This window comes from Giardia intestinalis, chromosome 4 (genome assembly GCF_000002435.2).
Source record: "Giardia intestinalis strain WB C6 chromosome 4, whole genome shotgun sequence".
Classification (NCBI taxonomy): Eukaryota; Fornicata; order Diplomonadida; family Hexamitidae; genus Giardia; species Giardia duodenalis.
In genome coordinates, this window is record NC_051859.1 from 694,198 (window position 1) to 712,772 (window position 18,575).

The window sequence follows — 18,575 nt, forward strand, 5'->3', positions numbered from 1 at the left end:
AAAATGGCGCAAGAGCTCATCTCGGATGGCTACCGAGACGCGGTTTTCGTCGACCGGGGCTCCGCGGGGGCGCTGTTCCGCGCAGTGCGGGTACAGGACGGGGTCGTCGTCGCGGTGCGGGCCCTCGACCCGGAGCGGATCGGGGTTGCGCGCTGCGAGGAGCTCGCCCGAGAGCACACCGCGGCCGCAGCCCTCCCCCACCCCAGGCTCCTCGCCTGCGGGCCTGCGGTCTCGGAGCCTGACGCGGTCCTCCTTGAGACCGAGTGGTGCCCCGACGGGTCGCTCGCAGGGCTCCTCCGGCGGCAGCGGCGGGCAGGCCCCTTCTCTGAGGACCGCATCTGGGAGCTCGCGGCCCAGCTCGCAGAGGCGTTGGCGTTCCTCCACAGCCCGCTCAAGGCCCGGGGCGTCCTCGCCCACGGCCGCGTCTCACCCTCCGCCGTCCTCCTCGCCGGCCCGCGCGCGAAGCTCGGGGACTGTCTCCGTGCCCCGTCTCCACCGGGCCCGTACGCGGCACCAGAGGTCGCTCGGGGCGGCCCCCCGACACCTGCAGCAGACGTCTGGGCCCTGGGGTGCGTCCTCGTCGAGCTCTGCACCCTTCGCGCGCCCTGCTGGGACCCCGCTGCGCTCGCCGCAGACCCTGTGCCCGCTCTCGAGCGCTGCCCTGACACCCTCCGCGCCGCTGCCGCCGCGTGCCTCTGCGTCGACCCCGCCCGCCGGATCTCCGCCGCGACCTTCGTGACCTTCCCGCCCGCCCTCTGGGCCCTCCACCGCGTCGAGCAGGCCGCACCCTCTGCGGTCCCTCGCGTTCAGTTATCATCCGCATTACTGAGATCCTCTGGAATTGCTCAAGGGTTTATGTCTCACCTCGGACAACAAGAAAACGTATTTTCTGCAGTTGCACAAAATGACCCCGAGATGCTCAAGTCGGCAATCCAGTCGCTCGGTGACACAGCTCCGCTAGCACAGCTACTAATGGAAGCGTGTGATAAAAAGGCGTACAAGGTAATGCCCCATCTTTGCAGACTGGTCGCTGCAACAAAGACTCCTATTACGTTGTCGTGGTGGAAGGGAAATCAGGTCACGAGAAAAACACTGCTTATGCTTGCTGTTGAGACACAGGCCATTGAAATGATTGAAAGAAACATGGATAGTCTATGTGCAATGTATGAGGATTGTACTGCGCTTATGATTGCGGCCAAAGAGGGAAAGTATCGGTGTTTGATGCATCTCCTTTGTGAGCTGGGTATTTCATCGTCTACGGGAAAGAGTGCCTTGATGTATGCAGCTGAGTATGGATTCTCTGATTGTGTATCTCTCCTTCTGCCGGAAGTCGGAAAGGAAGATGACCATGGTTTAACGGCACATGCTTATGCGACTAAGAACGGACACGCAGGATGCATAGCTATTCTGTCTCAATACGAGTCAGAAACTGCGCACTCTAAAACTGACCTATGCAAACTTTCAGCGATTAGGCAGAGTGAAGATGGTAGCGAGCCAAGTGCTCCTGAACTTCCTGTGTTGGATGCCTCTAGATCATCTAGGTGTACCCAGTCAAAAAGCAGAATTCATAAGCCGGAACCCATGTTAGTGGAACCAGGCCCTGTCAATCAGCTCTTACTTAGCAAAACCACTGCCTCTACTGGACGTTTCATAGCTTCGACCTCTTTGAGCCCGGATGACCCCATCACAACGATACTATCTCCGATGAAGTCTCCAGACTCTAAGCAGCCACGACTAGTTAAAAGTGATACAATCAACGAACTACATGCGCTTGCTCGCGAGTCTCAAGATGAAGTTGTAAAGCCACTTTTGGCAACTCGCTCTGTAAGCCAGGCTAATCGTCAACCTCACCCGAAGACATCTTCTGATTACAAGAAGACATCTAAGCCCGGCAGTAGATCGCACAGCAAAGAGCGAGACACTCTTGAAAATGCGATTCTACGCAACAATCCATCTGCTGTCGTCCTTCACCTTCATGATTTCGCCGCAAACCCACAGCCATATGTGGACTTGGTATTCACAGAGAAAAAGTTCAAAGTCTTGCCAACTCTCTGCCGCTATCTTGCAAAAAAACACCTCAAGGCAAAAATACGCACCAGGGTTGCAACGCCCGTCGAAGAGTTAACATCTCTAATGCGAGCGGTGATAAATTGCGACCACCAGGGCGTGAAGGAGCATATAAGGGAGGCTGGTAATGAGTACGTGGGATGGCTAAGCTATACAGACACAACGGGCAAGGGATACATTCTGAGTAATTGCACAGCACTCATGATTGCAGCGGCAAGAGGAGACGCCGAGTGTACAAAGCACCTCTTATGCGAAATGGGTGTATATTTAAACAGTAAGTGCACTTCTCTGACATATGCCATTCTCGGTGGGCACCATGAATGTGTCAGACTCCTGCTTCTGGAGTCTGACATCAGTGGCTGCACAATGCTTATGCGGTGCTGCTTCTTTAATAACCATAAGGAAATCCCTAATTATCTCACTGAAGCCAAGGCAGCTATAGGCCCCGGCCGCACAGCTCTTATGATTGCAGCGCAACTTGGAAACAAAGAAAGTGTAGAAGCTCTGGTTGACTACGAGGGCGGTCTGCAGGACAAAGATGGCATTACGGCTCTGTATCTGGCATCCAGTAACAATCAGCTGGATTGCATCAAGCTTCTTCTGGAAAAAGAAAAGCGGATCAAGACTAATGTCGGCTGGACAGCACTAATGGCAGCTGCGCAGAAGGGCCATGCAGATAGTGTGCAGCTCTTGTTGGAGGCAGAGAGTGGATACCAGAAAAGTGATGGCTGGACTGCCTTGATGCTGGCAGCGCAGGCTGGGCATGCGGATTGTGCATCCTTGCTAGCTTCCAAAGAGGCATGCATGACAAAGCCGGATGGGTGGACTGCCCTAATGATCGCTGCTCAAGAAGGTCACCATCGGGTTGTCAAAGTCCTGATGAAGAGCGAAGCAGGACGGCAACAGAAGACAGGAATATCAGCCCTTATGTTGGCTGCACAGAGCGGGCACGATAGATGCGTCTTGCTCCTACGAGAGCTTGAGGCTCAGCTCGTGGACAAACGCGGATTGACTGCCCTAGATTATGCTTCCCAACTAAAGGAAGATAACATCGATCGTGAACAGCAGGAAAAGCACGCTCTTTGTGTTTCATATTTACAAGCCGGCGGTTCTGGTAAGGACAAGACTAATTAGACACACAGAAGAGCTCATTGCAAAGAGCTATGCTGACATTTGTAATCTCAGTAAATGGCAGTGGCGTAGCAAATAGCGCGTCTTCGTCTATCCGAGGGTCTAAGTACTTGCGCAGTTCTTGTTTGAAAAGCCTATTCCGCTCCTGTTCAGAAGCAACGGCTGCTCTTTCAGCTGTTCGAAGTCTGGCATATTCCCCGTTAGATGCCAAGCCTTGAATAGATGCCAACTCTTCGCTAGCTAACGCTGCCTCCTGAAAGATTCGACGATCTCTTCCAGCCTCTGCCGAAGCGAGGAGAGCTCGATGAATCTGATTAATCTGCTGTTGCTGCTGATATCTGTGACTGTCTGCAGGGATCCGGAAATGGCTATACTGCTGTATGGACGCCTCCACGGCGTTATTCTTCTCAGGCTTGATAACATACGGTAGCTTTATTGCTTCGGAGAGTGTCACACCGATGTTTGCCTGCTTCCTCGGCCTGCCTCTGCCGGTTTGTTTGCGCACAATGAATGGAGCTGAGAACACCTCCATACCTTCTAGAAATGCTAGTTAAAAAATACAAACGACAACACGTCTAACAGTCTCGCGTTCAGAGACCCCTCAGCCCCTTCCGAGCGGTCTGTCTTGGGGCGAGGAGCGGAAGACACACGATCACGATCTTTCTCAGCGCTTTTTGGGCGGTGAGTTTTCTCCGACTCCACGCCCATCGAGATTGGCAACTAAGAGCCCACGGAAATCCCTGGAAGGATCATCTTCTCCCTGCTGCGCTGATACGCTGTTGCAAAGGGCATTAGATCGTATCTGCCCTAGTCCAGGTCCAGCTGCTTATGACACTTCGCGAAGCGCCACTGCCCTGAGCACTCGGTATACAAGCACAGCATCCATGTCCAAGGTTGGGCGAAGGTGGAGGGATGGTACACCAGGTCCTGGTCCAAAATACCTTCCAAATCTGATAAAGAGGTCTTCTCCGCAATACCGTTTCTCTACTACAAGCAGATTTCCTTGCCCAGAAGATGAGGAGAATCAAGTCAGTTCACTATCATATAGACCGAATCACTTTGCATGTAGCCAGTATGGCTTCGGGACGCTGTCTAATAACCCAAAACTGTACGCAATCGACAGATTCAACGGAGTGCACCACACAAGCAATGGTCCGGGACCGGCTGGATACTTCCTAAATACCAAGTTTACGCTTGAGACCTCCGGAAAGTCCTACATGTCTAATTCGCCTGCCACACGCAACAGTTACATACTCAACAGTCCATTCTTCTAAATTAATTAGTGCTCATATCTTCTACCTCGAGGGCCTCTGCTCTCTTTGACTTCTTGATTCTAAGAACCAGCAGGACCAAGAGAATGACCAACGCGACGATTTCTACTATGACGATTACTGTAAAGACAACTATCTGCTGAGAGTAATTGGACACCACTTGACACTTATCGCCAGATACTCCTGGGAAGCAATTACATGAATATGTGTCAGAAAAACTTTCGTCGGGCAAGAAAGCCCTCTTGTACTCACAGATCCCGTAGTCCTTGCAATAGTGAATTGTATTATCTGGTGCTATGTACACATCGCATGCATTAATCTCACAGTACCTTCCATTATATCCTGGAAAGCACTGGCACGTCGCGTTTTCCTGCGTTGCATAGCATATTCCATGACCACTACACGCCGTTGAGTTATAAACGCAGTTGTTGTGCACGCACAGTAAACCAGAAACGTTCTGAGTAGCTTTGTTGCACAACTGACAGGTTGCTCCCGACCTGCTGACAACGCAAACGCACTTATGGGAGCCATCATCTTGCAGCTCGCAAACTCCTACGGTGGAGTCCACGCAGCCCCCATCCTGCGTTGTGAGCCCACAGGTATCTGTTTGGCAGTCATCACCGCCGTAGCTGAAGGGGCAGCTACAGATCCCACTGATGCACTTCCGACCCGTTAGAGTCTTGCCATTAGCGGCCATGCTTGTACAATCACTATCACTGGTGCACTGCTTGAGATCCGAAAGCTCAGGTTGGCCCCCCTCAAGAGTCCGTCTCAAAGGTTTTACGGGATAATTGACGAAGGTCATTTTTTGTTACGTTTACCTTACATATGAGCATCTACATCTGCCCTGCTCATCATCTCTGCTTTGTATGCCTCAACTTCTGCGTCTGACATTATGGGAAGAGAAACGTCACCAATTCGTATCTGGTATATCGCTAAGTCTATCACCATCCGGTGCATCCGGAGAAAGGGCATGCCCAGCAGTGTCCCAACAACGTTCTCTACTACCATAAAATTGGTGGCAAAGTATTCGTCACCATACTTGAGCTGCACAAGATGGATCTTGCCTACTATCTTGCTGGACCCTATTCCCAGAGCTTTTCCCTCCTGCCGTTTGTCTATGTGGTCTTCCAGCCCGCAGCGGATTGCAGTTTCTAGGCTGATTGTTGAGAACTCCGCACCGGTATCGATTACAGCAATGTCTGGGTGTCCGTTCAACTCTATGTGAATATACACACTGTTGGTATTATTAACAAGAAGCTCAGGATAGTGATCATATACTTGTTTGATGTCTTCGTCAATAAGTCGCTGGACTGCTGGGGGGTTTGCACGTCCTCTCGCAAGAGCCTTCTGGATGGGGGCCGAGAAGGTGGCAGAAGGGTTCATGTAAATGAGGGTGGAATTAGGTTGGATGCTGCTGCACTTACTGTCATGGGTCAATGTTTGGCCATTTATCCGAACAATCGCATTGACAGCATGGCCAGGCATGCTGCACATCTTCATAAACCTTTCTATCAGCTGAAGAACCGTCTCATCGGGAAGAATGTCTATGGTAGTCGATAGCTTGTGCCCATACACCACTGTCACTGTCGGCATTTTATTTTGTCAATCTTCAAACTGTTATTAAGTATTTACAATTTATAAGTAATTGGATTTAGGTTCGCTATCGAAAGTCAGGATCCTTCTTGGACAAACTTGCAGCAACCTAGTCCAAATAGTCTACAGTATCTTTATCCTTAATGGTAGTGCGGCAGTATGGACAACTATCCTTGAGTGTCTCAAGACAATCGAGACATACCACAACATGCTTGCAAGGATACAGTATAACGTTCCGCAGTTTGTCCAGACAAATGCAACAAACGAGAGAGTCAGAGTCGTCGCTGAGAAACTCTTCAATCTCCTGGAAAAGAGTGTCCATCATGCGGTTGGCACTATTCGTGAAGTCGGCGTCTTGCTTGTCTTTAGCAACGGGGACCCCAAGGGTGAGGCTGACGTAATAAAACGGAGTGATGAAGTCTACCACAAACGAAGTCATTACATCTAGTAGTCTGTCGCAAAAGTCTACGATCTCGTCATAGCCTCGATACTCATCTTTATACGACTGAAAAGCACGAACGAGAAAGTCGACAATGGATCTAAAGGTCTTGCTCGTGGGGATGAAGGCGTGCTGGAGAGATTCATTGAACAGGAAGATGGACAGAGGGCTTATTTCTTGCACATGCTGAGTAGCCAAGTCTTTGTTTTCAGGCTTCATAGTCGCGGTTGCGATGTCCGCATATTGTAAATTGGCATACTGGAGAGCTGTTCGTCCGTTCTTGTCTTTGAGAGGCACCTCATCCTTGAGGATCTTTGCTGCATCCAACTTTGAGTGGGAGGCAGCGTACATAAGGGCAGTCATCCCCCGGTTATCCTGCATGTTCTTTTCGTACTTGATCAGCGCGGAAATAGACTGGATATGTCCTCGTTCTGCAGCACTCATCAGCGCAGTCTTACCCTCAACATCCTTTTTCCCTGCTTGCCCCTTTGAGATGAAGAAATCTATGAGATCAACCTTATTTTCCCTAGCTGCTGTCATGAGCGGAGTCTCCCCGTTCAAGCCGGTAATTGATCCCTCTTTGTCCCACAGCTTCTTGACGAAATCTATGCACCCTGACATAGTAGCAAAAAGAAGAGCAGTGAAGCCACAATTGTCCTGACGCCCACACTCTGACAGAAGAAGCTCGCAGAGGTCTGTGTGCTTGTAGCGCGCAGCCTGCATCAACGCGGTCATGCCACGATATTGGGTGAGTCCCTGCTCCTCCTTGAGCAGAAGGGTCACAGCATCTTTGTGCCCCTTCCACACTGCGTACATCAAGGCCGTTGTTTTATCATGTGTCTGCTTCTTAGCCATATAGGGCATGAGAAAGGATATCACGGACGTATGGCCGTTCTCCGCGGCGTACATTAAAGGGGTCTTCCCCCGGGAATCTACTATGTCTTTCTCGCTCTCAAAGAGGATCTTAACCATTTCTAAGTCTCCGGCAGCTGCCGCCTTGCAAAGGCCCGTCGTCCCCATGAAATTGGAAATGCCGGCCATGTTTTTAACGTTCTCGCGTACAAAGTCATAATTTCGGCCGACAACCGCGTCGAACCAGGTGTCCATCTGGGGATGATACGACCGCATTACGATTTTTTGGGTTTATGTGGAAATTTACATTTTTTACTATTTGGAGAGCAGTAAATTTATCCGACAATCGTCCCCAACACCTATTTCCAGTTTGGGATGCATACTGTCCTGCACTCTGGAGCCCAATAATGCCGACTGCTGCGTACTATAAATGTTGGTGGCATCCATGTTCTCAGTAGTTGAGGCGGTAGTGAGCTCGATAATGGAACGTAGAGGATCGGCAAGCATGTCCTTTGATTGGTGGAAAGGTCCCCTTTGTGGATGATTGGTTTCAAGTATTTGAAGTGGGGGCTTTAGGTTGGCTGATCTGAGGTCTCCTTGGGGTGCTTGGCTGGCGCCTAATTGTCCCAAGAACTGGGGTGGCTGTACAGCTGGAAGTGCTGGCTCAAGAGTTGGGGGCCCAACAGCAGGAGCTGGATGTGCCTCTTGCTGATACGGAGTGAGTTGCTGTGTTAAGGACATCTGAAGCATTTGCTGATGCAGGTGCTCCTGTTGCCTTTGTGTGAAGATCTTTTCGGAGGCAGGTTTAGATAACTCTTCCTTGATATTGGGCCTATCAGCATCCTGAGTAGCCTTATATAAGCTTGATGCAGTGTTATTCTTTCTGGAAATGGTTTTCCGTAGAAAATCAAGCCATGCTGTCTTGGGCGTAAGTGCTGTTGCATCACTGTTTGTAGAACCAAATATTACAGTATTAGACTGTTTTGATCTCATCAGTGCGAGCTCCTTAGAGAAGCTTTCTGTTGCAATCAGTAAGTCCTTCATTAAGAATTTAAAGGTAGGATCCTTTGATAAGAGCTCTATGATCTCGTCAACTGTGTAGTCAGTCAGCTCATCTAATCGCTTCTTGAGTGCAGCTCCTTGTTCTGGTTCAGATAGAAGGGCCAGTGGTACATCATTGATCTTGTTGAGGTTCTCTTGACTCAAGAGATTATCTCTAGATAGCATCTCCGATATGTCTCGTTTTAGATTGATAGCGTTTTCATTGCTCTTTTCAGGACTAAAGTTAATGAATCCACTCAAGCTGGCATTGTTTGCTGCAGGTTGACTATCCACATAATGTATGACACTACGGACCGAGGGAGTTGCAATCGCAGTGGCGTGTGGTGGTGCATCGGAAGGCCCGTGAGAGTAGTTCTCAGACGTCTCTCTGGACCTCTGTTGATCGTAGGACATAAACGTATTCTTGTGCATTTTATCCATATTCTTTTTCAGAGCTAGCATGGACGCATCTGACTTTTTCTTAGTGTTGCTCAAGAGGTCTACGACACTGAATGCCGTATCAGCATCGTTAGTAGTATGTATAGGGAGGTTAGATGATTGCAAATTAGAAACATCTTTGAGCCTAGCAGAATACCTTACCGCTTGGGCCAGATCATTCCGAGGTTCTGTCATTCCTCCAACGCTAGATCCGCTTGCTCCTCGCTTGGAGCTGTAGTTGCGCTGCCGCTCTTGCCGCATGGGTTGAGCTGTCTGCCGCATGGGGCTCGGGGATCTTAGCCTATTTGCATAGTCAAACCGAGCCATCAAGGGTTCCATATTTGGTAGTAGGTCAGCAGCCACCACTGGCTTTCTGTGAGCGGGTTTGCTCTTACCTGCAAGCCCGGGTTGCGCAGAAGTAATGGCAGGGCTCCTTGGTGTAGAGCTAATTGAATTGAATGCGTTTAAGTAGTCCATGGTGTTGCCAAAGCTGTCTTCAGAAGAGTGCTGTGGAGCAACTGCAGTGGCTGGAGGTACTTCAGCTCTTGTGTCCACCAGCCACTGGAGAGCGGCACTCTTTGGGGTCTGCTGGAGCCCAGATGAAAGAGACGTATCCCTTGGGTTATTAAGTGCACCACTGGCCGACATTTTACGAGGATCAGTGAAGGGAATCGGATAGAACTCTGCTTCGTTATAGAACTCAGCATCATCATAAGAGGCAACATCGTCTCCCAAGGCGTATTCTTGATCGAGGAACTCATGGAGCTCGATATCTGGGTAAGTGCCGATGGGCATATAGTTGTTGAGAAGCCTTACACGCTGCTCGATTCGAGCCCGGTTGCTTGCTCGCCTAGCCATTGAGTTTAGTCTTGACGACCTAGGATCTGTTAAGTTGGCAGTTCTACGGGCCAGTCGTCCAGGTGAATCGGCAGGATAGAGGTGCAGAACAACGCGCTTAAGCGCGTCGTCTATTTTATTGGCAAGTATCTCTCGTAGCTTATCGTCTGTTGAGATATGACAGTACCGGGCGCTGGCCTTGTAGGCATTCAAGGCATTGCGGTCCTGACCAAGACTCTCGTAATGACATCCCAGGTTATAGGAGATAACGCACGCCAGTGAGTAGATTCGATCGTTGACTTCGTCCTTAGTCATTTGGCCGAACTTGTGATCGACGTTCTTGGTAATTACCTTGAGGGCGAGATGGCAGTTTTCAATTGCATTATGGTAGTGACCCAGCTGTGCTTGCGCCGCTGCAATGTTACTGTGAAGAGCTGCAATAGCGTGTATCTTGTTGTATCTAGTAATACAGCTACCCTTCTCCGTAGGGAACAGGTGACACACCGTGTAGGCATATGAGCTTAGAACACTCTGCTCTGCAACGAGCGCAGTGTTGAAGTCTTTCAGTGCTATACGCGGATTTCCAGAGCTTGCATTGAGAGATCCCCTATATGTTAGGAACTGAGCAGTGCAGCGAAAGAAAAGTTGAGGATTGGCAAAATATGAAGAGCAGCGGCTGAGAAAGTTAAGCATGGAAAGCGCCTCTGCTTGCGAGGGGTCTTTATCAGTGTACGGGTGCTCGACGCAATAGCCAGTAATAAGATTCATCAGTGAACAGGCTGCTGCATCAAAGTTGTCTGTCCGCTTGTCAGGATATTCTTCCATTGTGATTTTATTCAGTCGTCTACTTAGGCTCTTGATCGCTAACATTTTCTTTCCGTCAATGTAACGAGAAACACAATTTGCAGTGAAGGATGGCAGGTCCTCCGACATTTTAAAATTTGTTCGCTGCACTTCATAGCCTGCTCCTCAGAGTTGGCTAGCAGAGGGGCATGGATTTTCCACTGTCTCTTTTGGACGCAAATGTCAGCAAGGCTATTTTCATCTTGCTTCAAGGGGAGCCCGAGCAAGCCTCCCTATGGTCACTTATCCTTCAACTGCGAACCCCCGGCCAGGGGTCCAGCTTCGCTTCTTGCGCATCGCTGATTTACAAAGACCTCAAGGGACTTAGCTCCTGGATTACCGAGGCTGCTTTTATTCCCTTTCTCAGACGTTTGGGATTTTGTTCATTGTATCTAAGTTATGGGCACGATGTTCTGCTCGAGCTTTTCAAGTACCCTATCGTTCTCACTTCGACTGTTTCAGGGAAGCGGGTGCTCCTTTCAGAGCCCCAGATGCCTCTTGCTTTCCCACCTTGCCTCCATGACAAATCTGTATCATCTATGGTTCGAGCTTCCACTGTGCAGTATGCTTCTAACTGTCTTGAGGAATTCATTTCTATGATTCAAGAGCACCCCATGAACGTACGATTCATATTCTTCTGCAAGACCCGGCCCTACATCCGAGCATTCCACAGCTTGGCATTACTAGGATCAGCAACGGCCATCTGGCACCTTTCTCTTCTTCCTTCACAGTGCCTTACTGCCTTTTATCAAGCCAATCCATTAGTCACATTTAAGTTCCCGTACAATGCCTTTTCCACGCGCTCGTTTTCATCTTTGCTACAGCTATGCACATCCCGTGGTCGGCTGATGCCGAACAATGCTATTAATTCAAATGCTAAAGCTAGAATAACAAGACTCATTTCCATTTTTCGTAGTAAGATGAAACGGTTAAGCCACAATCTTACGTTTCTGAAAGACAAGAAACCCCAATCTCTTTTGCAATCATTTGGCTTTGATACGCATTTTAGGGTATTCTTAGATGAAACAGGCACCCTTCGTCACGCCCCTCTGCCCTTATCTGTGCACAAAATAACTCTTTATCTCATGTTATATTGCAAGTCCATCAGCGCATTTTCTATTCTTGGCAAAAGGAACGCTCGAACATTTCACTCACATCTCTTTCGCTTTATTTCTCAGCCAATGAACGGGTTTATGACCTTGCAAGAGCTCACCTCTAGTATCTCTACAAAAGAATTCCTTCTCCCAGCAACCACAGTCAGCAAGGCCGAGGGAGAGGTGCGACATCACCTTTTAGCGTACTTCGTTGTCTATCTCATGGACTTCGTCATACTTCCCGCCCTCTATCAGTCGTTTTCTGCTGTTTCTATGCACACGGAGCTTTCCAATCGGATCGAGACGGCCAACTCTATGGTTCCTGCATTGCTTTCCCGCTCACTTTGGGTCAGCTACAAGAATTACTTGATTAAATCGTCTGCTCGTCTAGAAATAGCGGCCACTTATGAATTTGTCTGCTCATTATCCAATTTGCACTCTATCCCTCTAACCAACGAAGATGCTGTGAACCGTATATTTTGGAAGCAAGTCTCTCCCGGTAGGCTATCGTTTGTCTATAAATCTAATGGAAGGGTGCGGCCCCTATGTAACTTTAGTTTTTGTAGCCGACGACACAGGGTCTCACTTAATTCCTTTCTTCGAAGCGCGCTCCAGGTCATCATATTTGAGCTAGAGCGCCCACGCAATAGGTACTTGCAAGCACATCTAGCCAAGAATCTAGGCCACATAGCAGTGGACTATGCTGCTTGGCTCGATGCGACGTACACAGAAAACCCCGAGGCGCAGATATACATGGTCACAACCGATATGATAACTGCTTTTGAAAGCGTCTCCGTTCCTCGCTTACTCTACTACATATCCCATTACATCGTTACTGGGAATGCTTACGTTGTCTTGACTTACAAGGAGATTGCTCCCAGTAAGATGCCTAAGATTAGGACCGTTGCGCTGCCCTGCCAGCATAATGGGTGTGTATCCATGGATTCTATTTCCCGCTACCTTCTCTGCAAGGAGACCCCTAAAAAACAGCCTAATTCTATGCTGTGTCCCATGCATGCACGAATCTATAAGCGAGAGGACATTATCAAGATGCTAGAGCTTCATCTTCTCAATCCCCTCGTTATTCACGAAGGAGGAGTATACCGTCTGACATCTGGGATACCCCAGGGCAGTGTCGTAAGCACTGTCCTTTTCAATTGCTATTCGTCTCTCCTGCACGTGCAACTACTAAATACAGGGATTGTTTCGTCCCGTCTCTTCTTTTACAGGACCTTTGTTGACGACTGGCTGCTATTAACTACGTCCATAGCATTACTTGACGCATATATCGAGTACCTGAACATCATGCGTGATCATGGAGCCTACTTCAGATTGTCCTGCTTCACGAAGCCACACAAAAACAGCCCATTCGCTCCCATAGCTACATTAGACTGTTCTAGAGAACCCATACCAAAGAAAAGTCTTTACACACCCAATCTCAATCAAGATATGTACAAACTAGACGTTCCACGATATTGTGGATATATATTTCTTGAAAATGTTGCCATAATAGACGTACTGAAGTGGTTTTCATCAACGCGAACCAATGGCAGTCCGTCCTATCCCATGATTTTTGGATCTGGGATATCTGTCATGCAGAGACTCAGGTTGGTTTTCAAAAAGAGAATCCGGGATCTCCGCTGTTTCATTGAGAGAAGCATACAGGCACCCGATCCGCGTATAAAAGTGGACGGCTCTATTCTTTATGCGTATATACGTGCTGTTACGTTTTGCATACTTTGCTACACACGAAACATAAGATACTCTGAGTCCTTGCGCACCCTTTTAAGGAGCACATTCTGTTCTCTTAAGGCGACCGTGTGGAGACATTCTACATCCCGTGCTATATTTATCCACGTATCCAAACGCATTATTCTACATGTCTATGGTCACAATCCCCGCATCAGAGGGCTTCTTCTGGGAATGCTAAGCAGGTAGCTACTTAACTTGTGTTAGAAACGAGCTTATAATATTATTGGTAGATGTAGAGTCAAAGGTTGCTGCTTCAAACTCTCCCTGAAGATCTGAGGACACTTTGCTTCTCTGGCTCAGTGCAGATAGAGACAGATGCCCATCAACCTCCTCTAGTAGCGCAGCGAAGCATTCATAGATCGCACTAGACACTATCCTGACAAGGTTAGATATCAGGGCCTCAGAGGCCATCAGAATAACTTCCTTCATTGCTTCCTCTGGGATGCTTCCTTGTTCTGCCTTTCTTAGTGTCAACATAAACATCTCAAAACAGGTATCTACCTGGCAGTAAGCCTCTGAAAAAGCATCCATTCTTAGTTGTTCATAGTTATAGGAGGTTAGCGTTGACTCCTTTTTTAATTTATAGACAAGAACCTTGTAATCGGTGGAATCTTCTACCTGGATACTCCTATACTTAGGGTTTCCCAAGCATATAAGGCGCGCCAATATGGTGTAAAACGTATCTAAGCACAATGTGCTATGGGCCAGTGTGTTCAGCTCAAATCCTTTTGTTTCCAGTATTTCATTGCAAACAACGGCTATCAGATACGTTGTATTTGTTTTCTTGTTTGTTTTGTCCATCGTTGACAGATTTAGCGACGACTTACGGAGAAGAATATTAGATTCCTCAAGCATATCCAAGACATTATGTGAGGACTCTTTGGCCAAGGGCTTAGTATACTCTTTGGACGATACGTCAGGAAATGACTTGTGGAGCTGCATTCCTTTCGCCACTCCAAGAGGAAGATGTATCTGTGTTTTGCGTAAAGAGGACTCATAGATGCTCCAGATACTAGGCGAGTCGTCTCTGTCTTCTCTCTCGAGTTGCCCATCGGAGACATCATTCCTTGGTGAATCAGTTTGCATTGACGTTTCTACAGCATTGGGTCCGCGATCCTCGACAGCTGGTGCCTCTCTGGCCTGGTCTCCTATCTGGGCATCCAAGCCATACAACAGTGACGCAACAGAGATAAGTTGGGCAGACGGATCAACGGGCTGAATCTCTTGGGTGACAATGTCTATGGCAGAAATCGGCCGCACTCGGACACCATCTGAGGTGGTACTTTCCACTTTGCTGCTTGTCCAACAAGGTTCAGATTTGTCGCCACTACTACCAGTTGCACTGTCATCGGCTGCAAGCGGTCTATAAGCCTCTTGATTCAAACGATTAGATGTAAGTATATTCCTATTCAGGTTATGAACCGCTGAAAAGCTGACAGGATCACACTGTGCGCAAGCGCGTCCAGATATGTTCTCCAAGGTATGACGCGGAGTGCCCTTGACTCTAAGAGACTCCACCCCATCTGGTACAGATGCACCTTCACTGGCACTGTCCGATTCTCTCTTGTGACAAAAAGACTCATCGGTCTCTGACAAGGTGCCTATTTCGTTTCCACAGAACTTACAAAACAGAATGGAGGGATATCTTTCTGCGCCAAAAGAGCCGCGAAATACCCTTCTGAGGCAGTCTTGGCAAATGCAGTTCGTATTCTGATATGTCTTTGAGGCGACGGATTGAGCCTTAGTGAATGTGATGCGTCTCGTTATGCATGCATAGTCTAAGGTCCGCTTAGTCTCCGTGGTGTTAGATGCGTTGACAGTGGCAAGAAAGGTAACATATCCATTCTCAAATGGTGTGCGAAGAATTTTCGTGAGCATGGAGGCTCTGTAGGGGACGTGGTTCTTACGGGAGGCTAAGTCTTCCAATACTTTACGGAGAGTAAGAAGGCTCTTATTTATGTCTATGCCCTCTGCCAAACGTCGTTCTTCTCTGGCCTTATGACCGGGTGAATGTATGACAGAGGATCCAACGGCTCCAAAGGCATTGAACCGCTCAGAGCCCGCTAGATCACAAAAATAAATTTTCCCTAGAGGAGAGTAGCCGCCAGCAAGATTGGGGGGTTTGCAAAGAATTGTGATAATGGCGAGAAAGTGGGAGCGCGACGAAACGTCGTTACGGACCGTCGACGCCGTCATCCGCTGCTTGCAGGCACTTTTAAGACAGGAGAATGCCTGCTGCAGTGTGTCGCAAACAGTCTCGGTGAGATTTTTGAAGGTACCTGTTGTTTGTTGAAGCTGGGGCATGGAGCCCGTATTAAGCTGAGCTAGTAGTGAAGAGAAAGAAGAGGTGTGGTAGAAACTCCTATCAGGATTGCTACTGTGGTCGATCATGACTGAATAGGGAGTATTGCTAGTTTGCAAGTCATAGAGTCTTTCGCAATAGACTTCAAGGAAGCTTAACTTTACCATGAAGCCGAGGTTATAAATGCGACGCAAACCCTGTATGATGAGTCCTTCTTTGTTAGACTGGAGCAGAGTAGGGTCCCAATCATTCCCTGGCTCAATGGGGGAGCTTTTCTTGGCAGAGAACCCTCGTTTGCGCCGAGTATCGCTCAGAAAAAGATGCTCATCTCCCAGAATGGTATATGTTTTGCCAGAGTTTGTCTGGCCATAAGCAATAACAGCAGATATGCATCCGCCGATGGCCTTATCAATCACAGGTGGTAAAATAGAGTCAGCTACCTCTCCATTAGTAACTTCTTCGCTGAATAACTGGGGAATACCAAACAGTAGTTTGGCTCCATTATATGCCAGTCCTATCTGCCTGCCCTCGCTGACAAGCTCACAAGAGCGCTTTTCGGTGGAGAACAACGGTCTTGCACGAACAGCAACATGAATAGGCATAAAAAGCTCGGGTTGCGCTTATCTCTTGGTTTTGCGTCGCTGAATGAGTCTTGTTAAAATAATTGAATAGGTTGGAAAATGTCGTTTTTTGGGGCGCTCAAACGCTGAGGGCATTCTACAATGCTCTTCCATAATTTGACTTCTGTCACAGAGGAGACTGCCAGCAGCGTAGTTAGCAATGTTGAAAAGTGGCACGACATCTTTGGGTCCATAGCTTCCGTAGTAACAATAGATAATGCTAGCACGGCCCCCTGTGCACGGCGCTGTGGAGGGGTCATGGATGGGCGCTATAGTGATCTAGAAACCTATTATGCCTGTAGAGTAGCCCGCAACTCAACCAGGACACCTGATCTGCACAATATGCAGCGCAGAAAAAGGGCGTGCTTACTTTTTTAAGGGAGGCCCGGCCACTGGAAGGAAGCACTTTCTTCGATGCCACAAGAGTATTGCAACGATGTATCCAATGGTGGATGAGGCGTCCCGGAAGGAGCGTGAAATGGCGTTGAGATACTTTATAGATGAAGCAAGGCAAAAGAAACAGTGTGCATGGCCCAAAGGCTCTAGTGCTGATCCAGTTGGTAGATGTTTATGCGATGCAATTCTCGCCCACGGGCTTGCTTATTCTCAAGGCCCAGTCATTAAGTAGCTACTCACAAAGGTTATCAATGTTGTGGCTAGGATCGAAGGGTATTCTCCTGAGCTTCAGGATAAGCTGCTGCGAGCAGTTTCTGTGGCACGGATATCTAGAAGCACCATCCAGCGACGTGGAATGAAGCAATATGCCCTCCATAAGGAACTGGTTCAGAAAGCAGTAGAAGGTGCAGACGGATATAGTATCATTTTAGGAATAGTGTCATGTGGAGAGGGGCTGCGTCTTCTTGTAGCAATGAATTGTCTTTGGCCAGGAGCTGGCTCAATTCAAACCCTATTGTGTGGTCTTCCTAGCCTCCCGCCTTGTCCGGAATCAAGGGATATATTACGTGCACTCTTTCAAAGCATAGGTGCAGCGGATTGCATGCCAGATATGGCCCAACGACACCATACTTTTCTTCATAAACTGACCTTGATATCTATTTATGAAAGCTCTAATTTGAAATACGATGAGGTTAAGCAAGCATTAAGGAAAGCAAGACAGGACGTTGTGGAAGATGTGCCTCTCCCAGTCTTTAAGGTTATCTTATTTCCTCAACTTTCCTTTCTTAGAGACGCTTTAAGTGTGCACTGTGATTTGTTTACCGTCGTCACCGTACTCTTAGAGAGCTTGGTTGACACTGCACCAGATGGATGGCATCTTGATGCTGCGGAAGCTGATTGCTCCACTAATGCCTTTAACTTTGATAGTGGCGAGGTCAAAGAGGATCGTTTATGGGGTGAAATGCGCACTCTAATCACTAAGTTTTCTGAAGCACAACATCAGCTGGATTATTTGTCGTTGATTGATCTGAAGGCAATCTTAAGATTGATTCGGGAGCATAAAGAAACACTCATTCACACAATGATGGCCGTATCCGTGACTAATCCTCTGTCGCAGCAATGCATACCTAGTCTTACTGACTCCAAGTGGCTCCAACATGCACACTTTATAGAGGGCCTTGTAACGCTGTTAGCTCCGTTTGAAAGCATGCTGACCGCACCGAATGCATGCGCCTTTGATGTATATGCCCACCTTGATAGACTTCGCTCGATTCTCCGTGACGCTCGCGACATGCTGCCATGTGCTGTACCCGACTTTCTATCCATGGATCGGAAGTGTGCCAGAGCGCTCCACAGCGATAATATAGCGCCAGAAGAGGCGCATTTTTACTTTACTATACTGTCAATCTACATAGATGAGATAGACTCAATCCTGGATTGCTACTCTCCATATGTTTCCGGCTTCAAGTTATGCACATTCACGCTAGGCACTGTCACTCTTAGCGAGATAACAAGCAGCTTAAGTAGCCTTCCCTGCAAACTAACCAACTTAGCCCAGATAGCGGAGGAATATTATTTTATATACCAATCCGAACAGATTGCAGATTGCCTTAGTACACTACAAAGTGTCAACCGATGTGAAGATGTATATGAGCATTGGAAGACTCTTGTTACTTTCTGGTCTAGGTTGTTACGTGAGTACTCATTGGCTAGCAGGCTTATGTTACTTCTGCTGACCGCATTTTCCACCCCGGCCATCTTCCTTGCTTCGAAGACTGTAATAAGCAGCGCTTTGTCTGCCCAGCGGTCCTGTCTAACAGAAGCGAACTCAGAGGCTGCTCTTCTTTTGCATCTAAAACATGGCTTCATAGTAAAAACATTGTTCAAATTTATATT

General features: G+C 48.2%; 9 protein-coding genes and 1 pseudogene across 9 annotated transcripts; 4 read left to right on the forward strand and 6 right to left on the reverse strand.

Annotated features, from left to right (window-relative positions):
* Positions 1–3: 3 nt before the first annotated feature.
* Positions 4–3,201, forward strand: GL50803_0094927 (Kinase, NEK; the record flags this gene model as incomplete). Its single annotated transcript, XM_001709509.1, has 1 exon — positions 4–3,201. The coding sequence occupies one exon, from the start codon at positions 4–6 to the stop codon at positions 3,199–3,201; it is 3,198 nt and encodes a 1,065-aa protein (XP_001709561.1).
* On the reverse strand, positions 3,194–3,730 carry GL50803_005859 (uncharacterized protein; the record flags this gene model as incomplete). The annotated part of the gene is made up of 1 exon (XM_001709511.1): positions 3,194–3,730. The coding sequence occupies one exon, from the start codon at positions 3,728–3,730 to the stop codon at positions 3,194–3,196; it is 537 nt and encodes a 178-aa protein (XP_001709563.1).
* A 352-nt stretch (positions 3,731–4,082) lies between these two features.
* On the forward strand, positions 4,083–4,472 carry GL50803_0027635 (uncharacterized protein; the record flags this gene model as incomplete). The annotated part of the gene is made up of 1 exon (XM_038046007.1): positions 4,083–4,472. One exon carries the CDS (start codon positions 4,083–4,085, stop codon positions 4,470–4,472), a length of 390 nt encoding a protein of 129 aa, XP_037901939.1.
* Position 4,473: 1 nt separating this feature from the next.
* GL50803_0024512 (Neurogenic locus notch-like protein) lies at positions 4,474–5,274 on the reverse strand (the record flags this gene model as incomplete). The annotated part of the gene is made up of 1 exon (XM_001709513.1): positions 4,474–5,274. The coding sequence occupies one exon, from the start codon at positions 5,272–5,274 to the stop codon at positions 4,474–4,476; it is 801 nt and encodes a 266-aa protein (XP_001709565.1).
* Positions 5,275–5,291: 17 nt separating this feature from the next.
* On the reverse strand, positions 5,292–6,065 carry GL50803_0016228 (DDI1-like DNA-damage inducible protein; the record flags this gene model as incomplete). Its single annotated transcript, XM_001709515.1, has 1 exon — positions 5,292–6,065. One exon carries the CDS (start codon positions 6,063–6,065, stop codon positions 5,292–5,294), a length of 774 nt encoding a protein of 257 aa, XP_001709567.1.
* Positions 6,066–6,174: 109 nt separating this feature from the next.
* On the reverse strand, positions 6,175–7,632 carry GL50803_0016227 (Ankyrin repeat protein 2; the record flags this gene model as incomplete). Its single annotated transcript, XM_001709516.1, has 1 exon — positions 6,175–7,632. The coding sequence occupies one exon, from the start codon at positions 7,630–7,632 to the stop codon at positions 6,175–6,177; it is 1,458 nt and encodes a 485-aa protein (XP_001709568.1).
* A 39-nt stretch (positions 7,633–7,671) lies between these two features.
* Positions 7,672–10,605, reverse strand: GL50803_0016226 (uncharacterized protein; the record flags this gene model as incomplete). Its single annotated transcript, XM_001709518.1, has 1 exon — positions 7,672–10,605. The coding sequence occupies one exon, from the start codon at positions 10,603–10,605 to the stop codon at positions 7,672–7,674; it is 2,934 nt and encodes a 977-aa protein (XP_001709570.1).
* A 59-nt stretch (positions 10,606–10,664) lies between these two features.
* On the forward strand, positions 10,665–13,547 carry GL50803_0016225 (Telomerase reverse transcriptase; the record flags this gene model as incomplete). Its single annotated transcript, XM_001709519.1, has 1 exon — positions 10,665–13,547. The coding sequence occupies one exon, from the start codon at positions 10,665–10,667 to the stop codon at positions 13,545–13,547; it is 2,883 nt and encodes a 960-aa protein (XP_001709571.1).
* GL50803_0016224 (Kinesin-related protein) lies at positions 13,548–16,265 on the reverse strand (the record flags this gene model as incomplete). Its single annotated transcript, XM_001709521.1, has 1 exon — positions 13,548–16,265. The coding sequence occupies one exon, from the start codon at positions 16,263–16,265 to the stop codon at positions 13,548–13,550; it is 2,718 nt and encodes a 905-aa protein (XP_001709573.1).
* A 454-nt stretch (positions 16,266–16,719) lies between these two features.
* GL50803_003386 (Hypothetical protein) lies at positions 16,720–18,561 on the forward strand (annotated as a pseudogene; the record flags this gene model as incomplete).
* Positions 18,562–18,575: the final 14 nt, after the last annotated feature.